Below are 20,242 nucleotides of genomic sequence, written 5' to 3'. Positions count from 1 at the left end.
CTGCAGCGCGAGACCAGCCTGAGCATAGCAGAAGGAAATACAAGCCGCCAACCAATTGGACAAGGTGCGCTTGGAAACCGGCCGACCCAATCTATTGGGATCAAAGGACAAAAACAATTGAGGAACCTTCCGATGAGACTGAGTGCGTTGAAGATAGAACGCCAACGCCCTCTTACAGTCAAGAGTATGCAACGCCACCTCTCCAAGATGAGAATGTGGTTTGGGAAAAAAGACAGGAAGCACAATGGACTGATTGAGATGAAAATCAGATACCACCTTGGGCAAAAATTTAGGATGAGTGCGGAGAACCACCTTATCATGATGGAATACAGTAAAAGGCGGATCCACCACCAAAGCCTGCAGCTCACTAATCCTACGGGCAGAAGTAAGTGCAAGCAAAAAGATCACCTTCCAAGTAAGAAACTTCAGGTGAGACTTAGCCAGAGGCTCAAACGGTGGCTTCATCAGCTGAGCGAGAACCACGTTGAGATCCCAAACCACTGGAGGAGGCTTGAGAAGAGGATGGACATTCAAGAGCCCTCTCATAAAGCGAGAAACCAAAGGATGAACCGAAATAGGTTTGCCATCAAGCTGCTGATGAAAAGCAGCAATCGCACTAAGATGGACCCGAACAGAATTTGTCTTAAGGCCAGAATGGGACAAATGAAGCAAATAGTCCAAAACGGAAGACAAAGTAGCTGACGAAGGATGAATAGTTTCAAGTTCAAGTTTCAAGTTTATTCAATATTTGATCAATCGCCTATCAATAATTACTAAGCGATGTACATAAAATATTAATATTGGGTAAACAAGAACAAAATTGAGTAAAAAGATTAAATCTTTAAACATAGACAAAATACTACATGATACATTAGGATGGAGGGGAAAGAACTACATTGTCTGATAGAAAAGGAAGAACAATTAAGGGTAATATACAAAGGGTAGGGGAAAATCACAATAGAATGCAAAGCACACCAGGAAGTGAACCTAGTCCACTTCTGGGAATAACATTGCCTTGTAGAGGCCTAACGAGAGGCCTCCAAAACATCCCTCACCGACTGGGACAACTGAAGAGAAGGAATCAGGTGGAAAGGAACCAAGCTGTCAGATGAAGAGACTGCAGATTGGGATGCAACAGCGACCCCCGACTCTGAGACAGCAGAGAAGGAAAAACAGGCAGAAGAAGCGGCTCCCAGACACTGAGCTGAAGAAGCAGAGAGAACCAGGGCTGCCGAGGCCACCGAGGCGCAATCAGAATCAGATCGGCATGAGTCGACTTGAGATGTATCAGCATTCTCAAAATCAGAGGAAAAGGCGGGAACGCGTAAAGGAACTTCCCCTCCCAAGCCAGGAGGAAAGCATCCGCCTCGAGACGATCCGGAGAGTATATCCGGGAACAGAAAAGAGGCAACTTGTGATTCAGGGGGGAAGCAAACAGATCTATCTGAGGAGTCCCCCAGTGCTCGAACACCTGACGTAAAGTCTGAGAATGAAAAGAAACACGAAAGTGCACAGCGACTCTAAATAAAATAACAAAGCCGCAGTGCTAGAAGGCAAGTAACACGGAGAGAGACAAAAACAGGGCTTCTGGCTCCGCGGAAACTTTAGAACTGAGGACCACGAGGTGGGGATGCGCCCTCTAGTGGAGTGGGAAGGCATGCACATGCGTGGTGCAGCACAGCAAGCTTGAACTTTCTTTCAAGTTTGCTTGAAAAGCTGTCCGCGTCGGGGCTCCGTGGATGACATCACCCACATGTGAGAATATGCTGCCTGCTTGTCCTGGGATAAGATTAGATTCTTACCTCGATAATCTTTCCAGAAAGGAACATGAGTCTTGACCGGTGGGTTATTTTCCTCTCCAACCATGAGTTGTGTAAATGACATCTACACTGCTCCATCCATATTCGCGGTTTCAGCACTCGCGGTTTCGCTTATTTGTGATTTTTTGCATTCTGACTCCGTCCCCAAAAATTACATCATGAGTAAAGTTCCTTTTCTTTTACTGTACCGATAAAAAAGTTTAGTGCTTACCAACATTCACTCTGAAAATTGCTGCTTCCATGCTTTCTCCTACAAAATCACTGCTTCAAATGTTTGACCCTGAAAATCGCTTCTTCCCAGCTTCCCAGTGTGCACAGAGAAAAACGCTGCTTCCCAGCATGCATGGAGAAAATCGCTATTACCCTGAAAATTGCTGGGAATTGATGTTTGCCTGCTATAAGCCCTAAAAGCTTTGGGAATCGCTGCTTGTCTGCCATATTCGCAGCTATGTTCCGCCCACATCCACCGTAAATACGGAGGGAGAAGTGTACTGTAATAATAATAATAACTTTATTTATATCCCGTCATACCTTTTCAGTTCAAGACAGTATACAGTAAAGTAGAAATACAGTGTGGATACAACAGTATGCACAATGGACCTCTGGTCTGACCCAGCAGAGGCACTTCTTATGTTCTAATCACCTCACTTGTTCCAATTTCCAGATAATTTATAAATAAGTTAAATAGCACCGATCTCTGCGGAACTCCACTGTTTACTCTCCTCAATTGAGAAAAATGACCAGCAGGTCAACAATTTCATGTTTGAGTTCTTTTAGTATCCTGAGATGTATACCATCCAGGCCAGTTGATTTGTCACTTTTTAACTTGTCGATTTGGATTAGTATATCTTCCAGATCCACTGAGTTTTCTTTCAGTTTCTCCGCATCATCACTCTTGAAAACCTGCTAGAGCTGGTGTATGACATAACTGAGGACTGCAAAGCCCAGGCTTAGGGCTCTCTCTGGTCAGGGGGCAGTTGCCCTAGTTGCACTCCCCTGCCATGTCTGACTGAAGTATTTTGTTAGCTTTTCTATGATGCATTCTGTAATTATTTGGCTTATTCAGTTTTCTCAATAGTGGAGGGAATATTTGTGAGGGGGAGGGGGAGATGGGTTTTTTTGTTGATCCTTGTTCTATATTTGTGATTTATAAAATAAGGATTGTACAAAATATTGTTTTGTTTTATACTTTAATAAAATAATTTCAATATAAAATCACAACTATTTGAGACTTGTGCAGATGGGATCAGAAAGTTTGCAGGGATGGGGCAGGGAAGGGAACAAATTTTTTCCCACATCATTCTCTAAGCAGAAACCTTGACCATAAAATGTCATATAGGGCGTCTGCTACATAATCCACCTCTGACTAATGCCTGGGGGTATATGTTCTAATCCGCGGATGGATTCCGGCATAGCATCTTATGGCAGGCACGAACCACAAAGGAAGCTGCTGTGGTCGCTTTCAGACCCAGCGCTAAAGCCTCAAATTATCTTTTGAGGACCAAGTCCGTCCTGCGATCCTTTGCATCCTTTAAATCACTACTCCCTTCCTATGGAGTCAAGCATGCTTAGTTACCTGTGCTACTAACAAATCCACCTTAGATGGAGCAAAAAGCTGATGGAAATCAGGAGCCATCATCTTGGCAACCCTCAGAGGGCCCTCCGGCACCTCCCAGTGCTCCGTTAGCATCAGGGTGATTTCTGGATATGAGGGAGAAAAGTAGACTGGGCCTTAGAGTTGCTTGTATGTGAAGTTTCAGCCGTGGAAGTCTGCAGGAGCTCAAAATTTAATTCCTGCAAAGATACTGTAATGACTTCCATCAAATCCACAGGTTTAAAAAGTCTGCACACCGTCGAGTTCTCTCTCTGATCTAAGGCTGCCACAGACTCCTGGCTGTTAGAACCCACCTGAGACCTGGAATCCTAGATGTAATTTATTTGGATTTCAGCAAAGCCTTTGATACAGTTCCTCATAGGAGGCTGTTGAACAAACTTGAAGGGCTGAAGTTAGGACCCAAAGTGGTGAACTGGGTCAGAAACTGGCTGTCGGACAGACACCAGAGGGTGGTGGTTAATGGAAGTCGCTCGAAGGAAGGAAAGGTGACTAGTGGAGTCCCTCAGGGTTCAGTGCTGGGGCCAATCCTGTTCAATATGTATGTAAGTGACATTGCTGAAGGGTTAGAAGGAAAAGTGTGCCTTTTTGCAGATGATACCAAGATTTGTAACAGAGTAGACACCGAAGAGGGAGTGGAAAATATGAAAAAGGATCTGCAAAAGTTAGAGGAATGGTCTAATGCCTGGCAACTAAAATTCAATGCAAAGAAATGCAGAGTAATGCATTTGGGGATTAATAATAGGAAGGAACCGTATATGCTGGGAGGAGAGAAGCTGATATGCACGGACGGGGAGAGGGACCTTGGGGTGATAGTGTCCGAAGATCTAAAGGCGAAAAAACAGTGTGACAAAGCAGTGGCTGCTGCCAGAAGGATTCTGGGCTGTATAAAGAGAGGCGTAGTCAGTAGAAGGAAGAAGGTGTTGATGCCCCTGTACAGGTCATTGGTGAGGCCCCACTTGGAGTATTGTGTTCAGTTTTGGAGACCGTATCTGGCGAAAGACGTAAGAAGACTTGAGGCGGTCCAGAGGAGGGCGACGAAAATGATAGGAGGCTTGCACCAGAAGACATATGAGGAGAGACTGGAAGCCCTGAATATGTATACCCTAGAGGAAAGGAGAGACAGGGGAGATATGATTCAGACGTTCAAATACTTAAAGGGTATTAACGTAGAACAAAATCTTCTCCAGAGAAAGGAAAATGGTAAAACCAGAGGACATAATTTGAGGTTGAGGGGTGGTAGATTCAGGGGCAATGTTAGGAAATTCTACTTTACGGAGAGGGTGGTGGATGCCTGGAATGCGCTCCCGAGAGAGGTGGTGGAGAGTAAAACTGTGACTGAGTTCAAAGAAGCGTGGGATGAACACAGAAGATTTAGAATCAGAAAATAACATTAAAGATTGAACTAGGCCAGTTACTGGGCAGACTTGTACGGTCTGTGTCTGTGTATGGCCGTTTGGAGGAGGATGGGCAGGGGAGGGCTTCAATGGCTGGGAGGGTGTAGATGGGCTGGAGTAAGTCTTAACAGAGATTTCGGCAGTTGGAACCCAAGCACAGTACCGGGTAAAGCTTTGGATTCTCGCCCAGAAATAGCTAAGAAGGAAAAAAAAAAAAAAAAAATTTTAAATTGAATCAGGTTGGGCAGACTGGATGGACCATTCGGGTCTTTATCTGCCGTCATCTACTATATCCTCTAAATCTAAAGATTCAACGAGGGAGTAAAGACTGGGGATCAGGATCCATGCCATCTCAGTCCTTTTCCGACTGGACATCTGGTTCCTGCAGCAAAGCTTTCCGCTGGGAATTGCACTCTGCAAATATAAACCCCCAGGCACAACTACTGACGATAATCCAGACTGTGTAGATGCTTTATACTCCACTTAAGTTGACAAAATCAGAGTCAAATCCCTGACTTGAACCTTCTGAAGATCTCTGCAGGGGAACATCTTGTCTCCTCATGGGTTCAGAGATGTCTCTGCATTTGCGCTTTGCTGCCAAGTTACCATTTGAGAGCTCTAGGGGGGATTTATGCCCCAACAAGCAAGCTTCCTGCAATTCTACAACCCTGGAGGGACCAGAGGAGGCTAAGCCCAGCACTTTCGCCTCTCCCTCATATGCCCCACAGCATATGGCACATGCCATCCATCTTGCACAAAACTGGAATGATACAGGGGTAGAAAGGACTGGGGAATCCATAGAAATCGATTATTACCAACAACGAGGTGCTTTGAGGCAGATAAGAGGCTTTTAAAATTGGGAAATCTAAGATGCACTGCAGTGTTTTGGCACCAAAAAACAGCCCGGGAGAGTATATAAAACTTCAAAAAATGCAGAAAAGGAGATTTTGGAGGAGGGGGATCCTATAGGAATCCCCAGAGACCCTCAAAAGTTCAGTTCTTGAACCACTCTGAAGTCTCCCATAGATAGTAACAGACTGCACTCACAGAAGTGCTTGGTGCTGTGCCTGAATCAGCTCACACTGCAGCTGGACAATGAAGAAGATTTCTGCCTCAGACAAGCATAAGAGATTCTTCAGCTGCTTGTCTCTTCAGGCTGCCTTTTTAGACAGGCTCTAAGAGACTGAAACCCTCGACACTGCTAGCTCCTCACATGACTTCGGGGAGAGGGCAGTTAGCATCTGCTACAGTCCTCTGGACCAACCTAGGGCCAGTCGGCCTGCCCTCAAGCACTTGACAAAATCAGAGGCAAGCTAAGCTCCCAGGGGAATGCAATCTGAGCTGCCTTAAAGTTAGTGCAAGCCAGCTAGGTAGGTACCCTGTAAAAAAAAAAATTGACCTCCCAGCTACAGTCATCTAGACCAGAGACTGTATCTTCTAAACTAAACTAAACTAAACCTTAGGTTTGTATACCACGCCATCTCCACAAGCGTAGAGCTCGGCATGGTTTACAGGGTTAGGTTGAAAATGAGCTACAATGAAGGGTTATAGGAAAGGAGCTAGGAAGATAAAGAGGGACAGGGAACCAAAAAGCGGGAAGTATTAGATTTTTGAAAAGAGTCAAGTTTTCAGGTGTTTGCGGAAGGATTGGAGACACTTGAAACTCTGAGCGGGGATGTGAGGTTATTCCAGAGTTCTGTGGTTCTAAAGGGGAGGGATGTTCCTAGTTTTCCTACGCGGGATATACCTTTTGTAGAGGGGAATGATAGTTTCAGTTTTTGGGAGGATCTAGTGGAATTAGGGTTAGAGGAATTCCAGAAGAGTGGGATAACGGGAGGGAGGATGCCATGTAGGATCTTGAAGGCTAAACAGGCACTCTGGAGTGAACTGGGAGCCAGTGAAGTTTGGACAGGAGTGGGGAGATGTGGTCGAACTTGCCTTTTGCGAAAATAAGCTTGGCCGCGGCGTTCTGGATTAGCTGAAGTCTATGGAGGTTTTTGTTTTTTTTAGTTAGGCTTAAATAGATGGAGTTGCAATAATCCAGTCTAGAGAGGATGGTGGATTGAACAAGGATGGTGAAGTGAGAATGATGAAAGTACGATCTCACTTTCCTCAGCATCTTCTCCCAGGCAGAGTTGTTCCAGAATTTCTGTGATCCTCTGGAGAACCCAGAAGTCTCAAATGTCGGATTAGAAAACCAAAAATAATAAATCAGATACAGAGCAGAGGAAAAGTAATGTTCTCAACTTGCTTTCAAAAAGAAAAACTGGGGAAATGAGGAACTGCCCAGTAACACAGGGTGGCAGAGTTGAAAAATGTAGATGATGCCTTCTGCAATCCTCACAGGTGAAGGGAAGAAACCCATTTGACAAGACTCATGTTCCTTTTGCACTAGTTTACACAATCAAAGCGGTTTACATATTTTAGATAAGTACTTATTTTGTACCTGGGGCAATGAAATATTAAGTGACTTGCCCAAAGTTACAAGGAACTGCAGTGGTAAGTAATTAGGCTAGCCCTAGAGGCTTCCCAGAAAGCAATTAGAGGTGTGCTGGAATGAAGAAAAGGCACGGCAACATCCTGCTTGAATTTAAAATATGAATATGTACACATACCTGAAAGCTTAAAATGATGTAGAGGAAAACTACTCACCTTCTCCAAGGTTTCAAGTGTGATACCTGCAGCCACAGATATGATAATATGCTCTTTGGTCACCGCATCAGAAATATCTTTCAAGACACCTGGAAGAACATGGGGCTTTGTGGCCAGAAATACCACCTTACAATCCTCCACCACGGCCTCATTGGAATGAGTCACCATGCAGCCACAGCCCTAAATACCCAAAACACTGAATTACATTTAATAGTAACCTATCAGCTTGATTTCCTCCAACTGAGGAAAATCACCATCTAGTTTCTGCAACTATTGTTCCCGTGCCTAATGGCAGCAGGAAGAGCCTACAATCAATAAATCCTCACTTTTCAAAGTTTCAATATCACTACCAATTATGTATTAGCCTACTTTTCAGAAAGAAAGAAGGCTCATGAAATCACTATGTGATATGCACCTGAAATCTGTAACGAAGAAACGTAACTACTGCAAAAGTCTTCATATGGGCCTCACATATCAGGGAGGATTAGGTTCTTACCTTGTTATTCCTCTTTCCTGTAGAACAGCATACGATTCCTTATTGGATGGATTGTGTACCCCAACTCACAAGTTGGATTGCAGAAGGCATCAATCATTTTTCTCAGCTCTACCTCCTTGTCTTCCTGGGCAATGCCCTCTCTCTTTAGTCTCTACCAAAGCAAGTGATAACCCCTATAAGAGGAAATGGTTAACAAGGAGGGTTTGGGGAACTCCCCATTAACATTAATTTTGCTCTACTCTGCAAAAGGAACAAAAAACAGTAAACAGTCATTGTAATTGCAAAACTAAAAGTGGAACCAACTCACCACCTACCTGTGTGCAACCAGCACCACCACTTGTATAGCTCTGTGAAAGCAGCATGAAGTCAGAATCTAAACCCACTGCATTACAATAATTTTCTTTTCTTCTCTGTAGGCTGCTAAGAGCCAAACCACTGGAAATTCAACCCTTACTACTATTCAACGCAGGCTGTATTCATCTCTGACAGGGCAGGACATAAGAATCATATGCTGTTTTATAGGATAGCTTTAATCTGAAACCAGTAATTTATGTAGTTATGTAACCAACCCACTCAGCTAGATCGTGTAAACCAACAATAACTAGGTTGGTATATCAATATTCTAAGAGACTTAGTCGAAATACCTCAGCCCCACCACTCCACCGCAATAATAATTTCTAAAGCGGGAGATTTACGTGGTGCTTCATCATTGGTAAATCGTCTCTAATCGCCGTGATTGTATTCATTTAAATATTTTTTATTTTAATTTTGATTTTTCAATAAATAGAAAGTTATAAAAGTGTATAAGATTATATACTTAACATCTACACACTGCTAAACCTGGGAGTCCGACCTGACATGTTTCGCACTATGTGTGCTGTCTCAAGGGTCTCCCTGTGAAAAGATAAAAAGCAACAAAACCCTTAGGGCAGCAAGTGTGACATTTCTCTACACATCACCACCCACCAAATTAATCTCAATGTATACATCACTACCCCCTCTCACACCAACTCACCGAGGTCGCCGCAGTCATCCGACTCGCAAGTATAAAGTCTGTGAAAGATGGCGGCGGCGTCCTCAGTACAAGTTTAAATGCATTCCATTAACATAACCACACCCCCCACAGAAACCTATTGGTCCAATCATCCTCCAATCAGCGTGCTCCAGTCAATCTCGGCATTCAGTCCCCGTGGTTCCACTGTATCCAGTGTAAAGATTAATCTCTGCTCAATCTCATTCAATCTCCGTACATCCTTGCCACCCTCCCTCCCCGTTATTCTCTCAACCACTCTCCACCTAAGTTGATCCACCCCATGTTTATATCTCTGCCAGTGGGTTACTAAGGGGGCCTGAATAACGTTGTTGGTAATACGCGATTTATGTTCATTAAGTCTGATCTTAATCTTGCGATTCGTCCTACCGATGTAAACCAACTCACATGGGCATACAATCGCATATATCACGTCTTCAGATGTACAATCCGTGATCGCGTTTGAATATAAAGATAATGATCTACCTGGAACCCTCCATACGTCCCCTATAATAGTAGAGGAACACCACTGGCACTTCCCACAGGGGTTGTGACAACCTCTCTCCCTCACAGTCCTCTTCCCATATTTTAAAGGGTCGCAACTTTGTCCCAAGGTCCTTCCTCTAGAGCATGCTATCCGAGGGAACTCACTCAGAGAGGAGTGAAGCTGTACTATGTGCCAATATTGGTGTAGATAACCCACCAACATCTTAGTGGCTTTCGAATAGGGTAGCACACATGTCAATAATTCATGAGCGTCCTCCTCAACATCCTCTGGCTCACCCAGAAGTAACTCCCTCTGGGCGAATCTAGCCCTCAAATAGGCGTGGCGTATAGATTTTTCCGGGTAGCCCCTTCTGCGAAATCTGCCCACTAGCAGATCTGCCTGTATTTTATACTCCTCTAAAGAGGAACAAACCCTACGGACACGCAAAAATTGTGCTATGGGGAGATTAAATCTTAATTTGAATGGGTGGAAACTGTCGTAGTGGAGGATAGTATTCCGTGTCACCGGTTTACGATATAGTGAAGTCTGGATTCTGCCTTCAAAGACAGAAATGGCAATATCCAAAAACACCATTTGTGTACGATGGCATAACATGGTAAATTTTATATTGCCATCAATCGTATTCAAATAATGAACAAATTGATCCAGCTCTTCCCTTGTATCGTCCCAAATGAAAAAAACATCAAGAAAACGGCCCCAAAATACAATGGAAGCGAACCACTGAGATGAATATATATTGTCTTCCTCAAATTTGGCCAAAAAGAGGGCTGCCACCGAGGGGGCCAGAGTGGCCCCCATGGCCACCCCCTGAATCTGTTGGTAAAATTCTTGATGGTACCGGAAGTAATTTTCTTGAATGACCCATTTTTTAAAAATTTTTTAAAAACTTATTTGTTTAAGGATGCTTATGACCTTTAAAAATTCTAAAATTTTCTATTCTGTTTTAATTAATATTCACAAAGTGTGCCTTGGAATTGTTTACCCTACCTTTTGTTTTTCCCTTTTTTTTTCTTTACCCTTATTGTAACTTTACCTCCTTTCCTTTTTTTCATGTTAGTTATTATTGGAATTTTATGTTACTATGTTAAAGTTTCTTTATTATATTATGTACATCGCCTAGAAATTCGAAATAGGCGATTCATCAAGAGCGAAATAAACTTGAAACTTGATTTGGCTAATTGCATGAGAAAAGTGGTAGACACCCGTTGGGGAGGGGTACGATGGTCAAGAATGTCGGATATAACATTCAATGCCTCTGGCTGGGGGATCTGAGTATAGAGGGAGACTACATCCAGGGTCACCATCCATTTTCCCTGCATGATGATCTCATTTGTTGTTAGTTTTCGAAGGAAATCTGAGGAGTCCCTAATATAAGATCGTATCTTAGGGACCTCACTCCTTAGGAAAAAATCAATAAATTTAGAAAGGGGTTCCAGAACCGACCCTCGGGTGTTAACTATTGGCCGCCCCGGTGGGCTGTTTAAAGTTTTGTGTATTTTTGGCACGAAAGAAATTCTAGGGGGTACTGGATATTTCTCATAGAGATACCTATACTCTCTGTGGGTGATCATGCCACCCTCCAAATGAATATTCAGAAATTCAAGTATCTTGGCCCCTAGAGCTTCAGTGGAGTGGTGGAGTGGTGGGGCTGAGGTATTTCGACTAAGTCTCTTAGAATATTGATATACCAACCTAGTTATTGTTGGTTTTATAGGATAGAGCATTATCAAGGTAAGAAACTAATCCTTCCTTCCTGTGCAAATAGCATATGATTCCTTACAGGTGGGATGTGCCAGTCCCTTGAGTCTAGGATAGGACAGACGAGCCTGCAACAAGCAACGAGGATCCAAAGGCCATGTCCGCTTATGATGACACATCCACTCTGTAAAACTTCATAAAGGTATGAAGAGAGGATCATCAGGCTGCCCTGCAAATTTTATCAAGCAGCACCATCCTGGACTCTGCCTAAGAACCATCATACTTCTGGAGGAGTGAGCTATCAAGGTGACTGGTGGAGAGTTACCACAGCTAATGAAAGCTGAGGAGATCACCATGCAAATCCATCAGGAAATAGAAGCCTTAGAAGCTGGTCTTCCCCGATGATTAGCATTGGATAAGACAAACAGATGGTCTAAAAGACAAAAATCATTTGTCATCTCAAGATAACCTTATCCTGTTCCTTCTCGCCCATAGGCTGAATGGTAGGAAGCCTCACTTCCTGATGAACAAAATCAATGAAATGAATGCAGAATGAATGCACGGTGCACAGACACCCCCACCTGCAGCTCGGACACCCTCCTAGCCGAAATGATTGCAACCAACAACAGCGTCTTCACAGTCAGATCCATGATAGATGGGTCTGACAAAGATTCATATGGAGCTTGGAAAAAGTTCAAAGAAGAGCGACCAAGATGATAAAGGAGATGGAACTCCTCTCGTTTGAGGAAAATAGCCAAAATCTCACATACAAACATTGTGTGAAAAAAGATTGCAGTCCAGAGGCACATTCAGAAATATTGCATTTTCAGCAAGGAAAAAAGAAAAACTTAGCTGTCCACGAAGTCCCAGCTGTCTCCAATCAGGCTTACTCCCAAGCCTCACTACCCAGGCCTTGTGAGTAAACAATGTTTGTATGTGAGATTTTGGCGTGCTGGATGTGAGGTGTTTTTTGGGGGGCTGCTATTGTGCCTCATTTTTTCACCACTGTTTTTGATATAGTGAAGGCACATAAGTGGAGTTTTTTTTTTTTAGCCATATGAAGCTTAACTGAGGCTTTTTCTCCACTTTTTTCTGTGTCATCTTTTTTTCAGACTGTGGGTGGCCTTGCAGTGTCCCATAAGACCCTTGAATGTTCGATTTAGGGCGCATTTTGAGGTAAATGGTGATTGTTTGTGTCCCTATCCTTAGTTAGTTTGAAAGTCAATATCCCCATCTTCGAATATCCCTTCCGTGCTTAAGGCTGTGCACTCAAAAGCCACACTATAAGACCAAAGCATTATGGATTGTCTAATACTACGAAAGAATGCTGTGGTGCAGCATTAGTCTGAGGCAGCTGTCCCGCTGCAAATGGACCAGATCTGCATACCATGGTTGACTCAGTCAATTCAGGGCTACGAAGACTACCAATCCCCGATGGTTCACTATTCTGCAAATGATTTGGCCTATTATCAGCCATGATGGGATCATGTAGAGCAGTTCTCTTGCTGGCCAAGGTTGTATGAGTGTCCAACTTTTCCTGTTTTAAATCTACGACTGAAAAACTGTGGGGCTTTCTTGATGTCTGCCAACGCCATAAGATCAAACATCAGTCACCCCCCAATGCAGTTAAACGCTCACTGTAATAACAACCATTCCCCTGGATCCAGCATCCACCTGCTGAGATAGTCAGTTTGGACATTGTTCTTTCCTACAATATGCGCTACTGTTATTGCCTGCAAGTGAACTTTTGGCCACTGAAACAGTTGGGTATCCAGCTTCAGAGAAGAATCTTGGTTCAGACCTGCCTGTTGACATAAACCACCGGTGTAGCATTATCCGAGAATGCCTTGCCTTTCAGCTGTGTCTGGAAGAAGAGGGGGAGCTAACTGAATAGCTCTCAAATGCAGTCTGTTGATGGACCATGTCTTCTATGAAGGCAGCCATCGGTCTTGTACTGGGAGATCCTAGCAATAACCACCCCAGCCATAGAGACTTGCATCTGTTGTTAGCATCACCCATGACTCTGAGCACGCTACAGGGGTTCAAGGAGGGTCTAGATAGGTTCCTAAAAGAAAAGGGGATTGAGGGGTACAGATAGAAGTAGAGGTAGGTTATAGGATTAGTCAGAAAACACTTCACAGGTCATGGACCTGATGGGCCGCCGCGGGAGCGGACCACTGGGCGCGATGGACCTCTGGTCTGACCCAGTTGAGGCAACTTCTTATGTTCTTATGTAGAGAGGAATGCCTTTGGGTAATAACTTCATCTGGAGCCACCATTTCAAGATTTGTTGCACCTTCGCCATTCAGGCTAACTCCTGCTAGAGTGAATCCGACTCAGGAGACCAACGTGCCTGCAGTGAACTCTGCAGGGGGTGCAGGTGTACTCTTGCCTGTGGAATCACCTCTACGGTCACCACCATAAACCCCAGAGCCTGCAGATAATGCCAAGCTGTAGTAACCGGCTTCATCAAGATGTCTAAGATCTGACGTCTAATCTTTGGTTTGTGGGGCTCTGGAAGAAACACCTGGCTTTCTGCAATGCTGAACAGGATTCCCAGATACTCCAGATACTAGATTGGTTCCAGATGGCTCTTTCTGAAATTGATAATCCACCCCAGAACCTGTAAGAGCTGGACTACCTAAGCAAATGTTTGTCGGCAGTCTAGCAAGGATAGAGCCCTGACCAGCCAATCGTGAAGGTGTAGGCAGTCAGCCAGTGCCGGCGCCTCTCCTCCTCAGCGTCTCATGGCACACATGAAATTTCAGGAGGAACAGTTTGTGATACACTGATATAGAGTATCTCCCTGAATTTGAGTCTGCGTCTGGCTCTATGGCTCCAATTTGTAACAGCCTTTGCACAGTCACTCTGACCTTGGCAGCCTTCTCCAGTCTTCTCCCCGGAGAATCCAAGAAGAGGTCACTATATGGGTGATAAAATTTGAGCTTGAAGCTCTCTTAGATTATGTCCAGCATCCTATCCACTGGTCTGAAGAAATATGCACCCAAGTCTCCCAAAACTCCAAAACTTTCCCTCTTATGCAGGGGAGATAAGATGCCAACCTGGCACCAATGTGACTTCTTAGAATTGGCTGCTAAGCACAAGTCAGCTGTATGAGCACTCCTGGTTCCAGAGTGGAATCCTTCTGCAGATGGCTCGTGGTCATGGGGAGATAGCCCGCTTTTCTAGAATGACACATCTATTGCACTGAAAGCAGCTTTAGATGCTAAATCGCCTGCCTACTGCCTGATCCAGAGCATTCTGCAGGCGGAGATAGTATAAGCTGCCAGATGATGTCAAGGAGGGGGGCACCAGCACACTGCCTCCTTTGTGGTCCGGATTCTGACATAGCATTTTGTGTCAGGCTCGCACCACAAAGGATAAAGCTGCCACTACCTTTAAGGCCTAAAGCCAGAGCCTCAAATTAGAAACATAGAAACATAGAAATAGACGGCAGATAAGGGCCACGGCCCATCCAGTCTGCCCACCCTAATGTCCCTCCCCTACCTTTGCCCTGTGAATAGATTCCATGTGCCGATCCCATTTGGCCTTAAAATCAGGCACGCTGCTGGCCTCAATCACCTGCAGTGGAAGACTATTCCATCGATCAACCACCCTTTCAATGAAAAAGAATTTCCTGGTGTTACCTCGTAGTTTCCCGCCCCTGATTTTCCATGGATGCCCTCTTGTTGTCGTGGGGCCCCTGAAAAAGAAGATATCTTCCTCCGTCTCGATGCAGCCCGTAAGATAATTGAACGTCTCGATCATGTCCCCTCTCTCCCTGCGCTCCTCGAGCGAGTAAAGCTGCAATTTGTCAAGCCTTTCTTCGTATGGGAGATCTTTGAGTCCCGAGACCATCCGGGTGGCCATTCTCTGCACTGACTCCAGCCTCAGTACATCCTTTCGATAATGCGGCCTCCAGAATTGCACACAGTATTCCAGGTGGGGCCTCACCATTGATCTATACAAAGGCATAATGACTTCCGCCTTACAAAACCCCTTCGTATGCAACCCATGATTTGTCTTGCCTTGGATGAAGCTTGCTCTACTTGATTGGCAGGCTTCATGTCCCCACTGACGATTACCCCAAGTCTCGTTCTGCTACCGTTTTTGCTAGGATCTCGCCATTAAGGGTATAGGACTTGCATGGATTTTGGCTGCCCAGGTGCATAACTTTGCATTTTTTGGCATTGAAGTTGAGTTGCCAGGTCCTAGACCAGCGCTCCAGTAGGAGTAGGTCGTGTATCATGTTGTCGGGCATTGAATCTTCGTCCGTTGTGCTTTTGCCCACTACATTACTTAGTTTGGCGTCATCGGCGAATAATGTTATCTTACCTCGAAGCCCTTCTGCCAGGTCCCTTATAAAGATGTTGAATAGGATTGGGCCCAAGACTGAGCCCTGTGGCACTCCACCGATCACCTCTATCATTTCGGAGGGGGTGCCGTTTACCACTACCCTTTGAAGCCTACCTCCAAGCCAGTTCCCAACCCATTTCGTCAATGTGTCACCTAATCCTATAGAACTCATCTTGCTCAGCAACCTGCGGTGTGGTACGCTATCGAATGCTTTGCTAAAGTCCAGGTACACGATGTCCAGGGACTCCCCAATATCCAGCTTCCCCGTCACCCAGTCAAAGAAGCTGATCAGGTTGGATTGGCATGATCTCCCCTTAGTAAATCCATGTTGACGGGGATCCCGTAGATTCTCCTCATCCAGGATCTTTTGAAGACCAAATCCACTCTTCAATCCTGCATATCTTTCAGGATCACTTCCCCTTCACTAAGCAGCGAAGTCCGTTTAATAGCCTACACTACCAATGAATCCACCTTAGGTGGTGAAAACTGCTAAAATTCTGAAGCCATGAAATACAATTTTGTAATCGCCTTCGCATCAGTTAAGGGAACTTCTGGCATGTCCCAATGCTCCATTATCATCCTGGTAATCTTTGGGTAATAAGAGAGGCACATGGACTGTGACTTGGTACTGCATAACAGTGAAAGCCGAGACTCTAGTTCCAATTCCCGCAAAGAAACTATAATAACTGCAGCTAAATCCAATGGTTTGAAAGTCTTTGCATCGTCGGCTTCTCTCCTTGGTCTAGGGCTGCTACTGATTCCAAGCTGTCTGCCCCAAATTGTGAATCAGAATAAGAACATAAGAATAGCCTTAGTGGGTCAGACAAATGGTCCATCAAGCCCAGTAGCCCATTCTCATGCTGGCCAATCCAGGTCACTAGTACCTGGCCAAAACCCAAGGTGTAGCAATATTCCCTGATACCAATACAGGGTAAGCAGTGGCTTCCCCCATGTCTTTTTCAATGACAGACTATGGACTTTTCCTCCAGGAACTTGTCTAAACCTTTCTTAAACCAGCTATAAGAGGTCACCTGACGCCATGAGCGAGTGAGGACGCGTTCCCGCTCAGCTCCGAGTCCCCGTCTCTGCCCCCGCACATACCGCCGACATTTGGACCGCCCGAGAGCGAAGACTGCCTGGCAACAAACGCTAGACCGCATGGAACGGTATTTAACCCGTTCCCAGGAGGCGGCACGCGCGAAACCAGCGCGCAAAGACAGAGAGCGTGCGAGTCCCGGGGCGGGCAAGATGGCGGCCGCATCCGGAACGGCGGTCACGGAGTTCTCGGCTGGGGCACTGCTGGAATTGAAGGCGGCGGTGGCGCAGGTCCTGGGCCCCCAGATGGAAGCCCTAACAACTCAAATGACCAGGCTTGAACAGCTTATGTCGGACACGACGGCCAGAACGACCGAATTGGAGCACCGGGTGTCGGCAGCGGAAGACACCCTAAACTCACACGAAATGGATCTCTCGGCCCTGCAAGAGACGGTTCAGTTACAAGCTGCTAAAATAGATGATCTAGAGAACCGTTCTCGCCGAGGGAACCTGCGCCTTATGGGTGTGCCCAAAACTATACCCGACAATCAATTAACTGCAGAGCTGGAGGGCTGGCTGGAGCTGGAATTCCCAGACACAACATCTCTGGGCCCACTGTGCCTGGAAAGAGCACATCGCCTCGGCCCCCGTCCGACTAGGGACTCCAGGCCCAGGGTGGTGATCGTGAAAATCCTCAACTACAGACACAAACTGGAGATCCTGCGACAGTACCGCACTAAACGCGACGCAGTGAAGTTCAGAGGCTCTGCAATTCGGATAAGCCAGGATTATTCAGCGGCTCTCACCGAACGCAGAAAAGCCTTCTACCCACTGTGTGCCAAGCTGGAGGAAAACAAGCATCGTTTTCAATTTATATACCCAGCGGTCTTGAAGATTCATCATGAGGGCTCCTGGCACGTGTTCACCGAGGCCTTGGCAGCCGCTGACTATATAAACAAGACTGTACAACTAACATCAGAGCCGACATAGGAACGGACGGAGTGGCAACGCTTCCTGCACCAGACGGTGGTTCCAGCAATCGTAATGTTGAATAATACAGACTAGATGAAAGTTTGACATGATGGGGGCACAATTGTTTCACTGTTTGCGGGGGTAGGGGTGGGGTCTTGCGAGGCGCCATTTTCGGACCCTCCACATATTCCTTCGGGGATATGGATTTTGGGTATTCTGGGGGTAAGGGGGGGAGGGAGCAGATGTGTGGGGAACAGCCTATTGAAATGTTATTGGGGAAGTGGTACGTTCATTTCTGCCTGTTTACCAGATACTACAGGGACATTATCATTCACCTAGGTGAGGCTGGGCGCCTGGGTGTAGAATACTCGCAGCTGGATGGATCAAGCTGTTGGTGTTTTGACCCTGGGTGATCACTCTCTCCGTATTCTGTCATGGAATGTGTCGGGGATTTCATCACCAATTAAGCGTACAAAGCTCTTGAGACAGATAAAGCACCATAGGGCTGATCTGGCGTGCCTCCAGGAGACCAAATTGACCCGGGAAGAACATCAAAAATTGCAAAGGGGCTGGGTGGGTTCAGTCTATTCGGCTTCTACCTCCGGGAAAAGAGCCGGGATATGTCTGCTGATACGTAAGGGTCTACACTGCTCTGTAACGTTACTTTCTGAGGATCCTGAGGGTAGATATTTACTCATAAAGATATCAATGCAGGGCACGGACTTCCGGCTGCTGATTGTATATGGACCAAACACGTACTCTCAAATATTTTTTGATAAATTAGTATCCCTGGGCTTGCAGGACCCCTCACTGCCTTTGATAATAGCTGGGGACCTTAACCAGGTACTGGACACTTCTTTAGATCGTTCCGGCTCCCAATCATCGACGGTGCCAAATTTAAACAAGGGTATTCCCTTTCTTTGCCAATCACTAGGTTTGGTGGACCCGTGGAGACTGCTTCACCCAACAGAGCGAGACTATACCCATCAATCGCGAGTACATGGTTCATATTCACGCATAGACTATGTACTGGTCTCAGAGTCTTGGTTTGTCCGAGTCTCTGCAGCTACTATAGGCCCAATGGAGGTGTCAGACCACTGTCCCATTTGGATAGACTTGGGTTGGGGACAACCACCTCTAGGAACCCGCCGGTGGAGATTCCCATCCTACCTTCATGAGGACCCGGACTTTGGGGCCTACCTCCGAGCACGCTGGGAAGACTTCTTACTGACTAATGCACAACATCGTACAGAACCATGTTTATTTTGGGAAACCGCGAAATCGGTCCTCAGGGGAGACATCATAGCTTACATTGCGGCAAGAAATAAACGCATAGCAGCTAGTATTATAAGCTTGGAAGGAAAATGCTCAGCCTTGAAGGCGGAGTATCTGAGTTCCCCTACTAATGCTCTGAGGGACGAACTCCATGTAGCCCAAGTAGCTCTCAATACACTAATACATGACCGTACTAAACGCTCTATCATCTACCGTAAATATAAATTTCATAGGTATGGAAACAAACCGGGCCGGATGCTTGCCTCTTTAACAAAGAATTGGCAAGACTCCAGATATATTCCAAAAGTTAGACATGGTCCCAATACTTATCACACCTCACCGACGGACATTGCGGACACGTTCTATCAGCACTTATCGACATTTTATGCGACTCCCAGACCATACTCAGGCCCCGATGTACTAGATTACTTAACTGATGCCGGCCTGCCCTGCTTCACTGAACATCAACGAGAAGCTCTGAACAGACCATTGCAGGGCCAAGAGATCCAGAGAGCCATTAAGACCTTGCGTTCCTGCACAGCCCCGGGCCCAGACGGGTTCTCGGCGGAATTCTATAAAATGCTGTCACCTCAGCTCTGTGAATCACTGATGTCTTACTACGAGGAGGTGTCGGACACTGGAGCTTTCCCGGCTTATGCTAACTCGGCCACCATTACATTGATCCCTAAACCGAATAAATCCAGGGAGGAGGTTGACTCCTATAGGCCTATATCCCTGCTCAATGTGGACATAAAAATCCTATCCCGATTATTGGCAAATCGACTGACTCCGCTTCTCTCACACATCATATCCTCGGCACAGGTAGGCTTTGTTCGGGGTCGCCATTCTGTCCTCAACGTACGACGTACTCTTTTAGCAATGGCTAGGACGCAGGAATCGCGCGTTGGGGGCATTTTGGTGAGCCTGGATGCGGCCAAAGCATTCGATCAGGTCCTCTGGCCCTACTTGTTTTCAGTTCTTGAATATGTAGGTATAGGCGGACATTTTCTAGCCGCATTGCGAGCACTGTACACAACCCCCACGGCATCCATATTGGTAAATGGAGTCTTCACACCGTCCTTTGAGGTGGGCAGGGGGGCACGCCAGGGTTGCCCTTTGTCGCCATTACTATTTATACTATACCTTGAACCTCTCCTTAGAACGATTCAAAGAGACGACATCTTAGTTGGATTAAAAGAAGGAGCATCCCAATTGCGAGTATTAGCATTTGCTGACGACATCTTGCTGACCCTGGCGTGCCCCCAGCAATCCCTGCCTAGAGCTCTTGAATTATTGGACGAGTTCCATATATTCTCCGGCCTAATCCTAAACAAGCAGAAGTCCTTAGTCATGCCCTTACAAGACGAAGTCCGAATCTCCTGGCAGGGGCC

The 20,242-nt window shown here is 45.8% G+C and overlaps 1 protein-coding gene across 4 annotated transcripts in view; it reads right to left on the bottom strand.

The window, feature by feature from the left end:
* Positions 1 to 20,242, bottom strand: part of PYCR3 (pyrroline-5-carboxylate reductase 3) — a 95,510-nt gene that overhangs the window by 38,221 nt on the left and 37,047 nt on the right. For 3 of the 4 annotated variants that reach the window (XM_033933417.1, XM_033933420.1, XM_033933418.1), the window contains exon 3: positions 7,482 to 7,661. In XM_033933417.1, the coding sequence (XP_033789308.1) occupies positions 7,482 to 7,661 (180 nt within the window). Of the gene's footprint in view, positions 1 to 7,481; positions 7,662 to 7,977; positions 8,829 to 20,242 lie in introns of those variants that run through there. The other variant, XM_033933419.1, reaches the window with a different exon arrangement.

Source organism: Geotrypetes seraphini, chromosome 2, assembly GCF_902459505.1.
Source record: "Geotrypetes seraphini chromosome 2, aGeoSer1.1, whole genome shotgun sequence".
Lineage (NCBI taxonomy): Eukaryota > Metazoa > Chordata > Amphibia > Gymnophiona > Dermophiidae > Geotrypetes > Geotrypetes seraphini.
The sequence above is the reverse complement of the archived record's forward strand: the minus strand, read 5'-3'. Positions and strand labels throughout refer to the sequence as shown.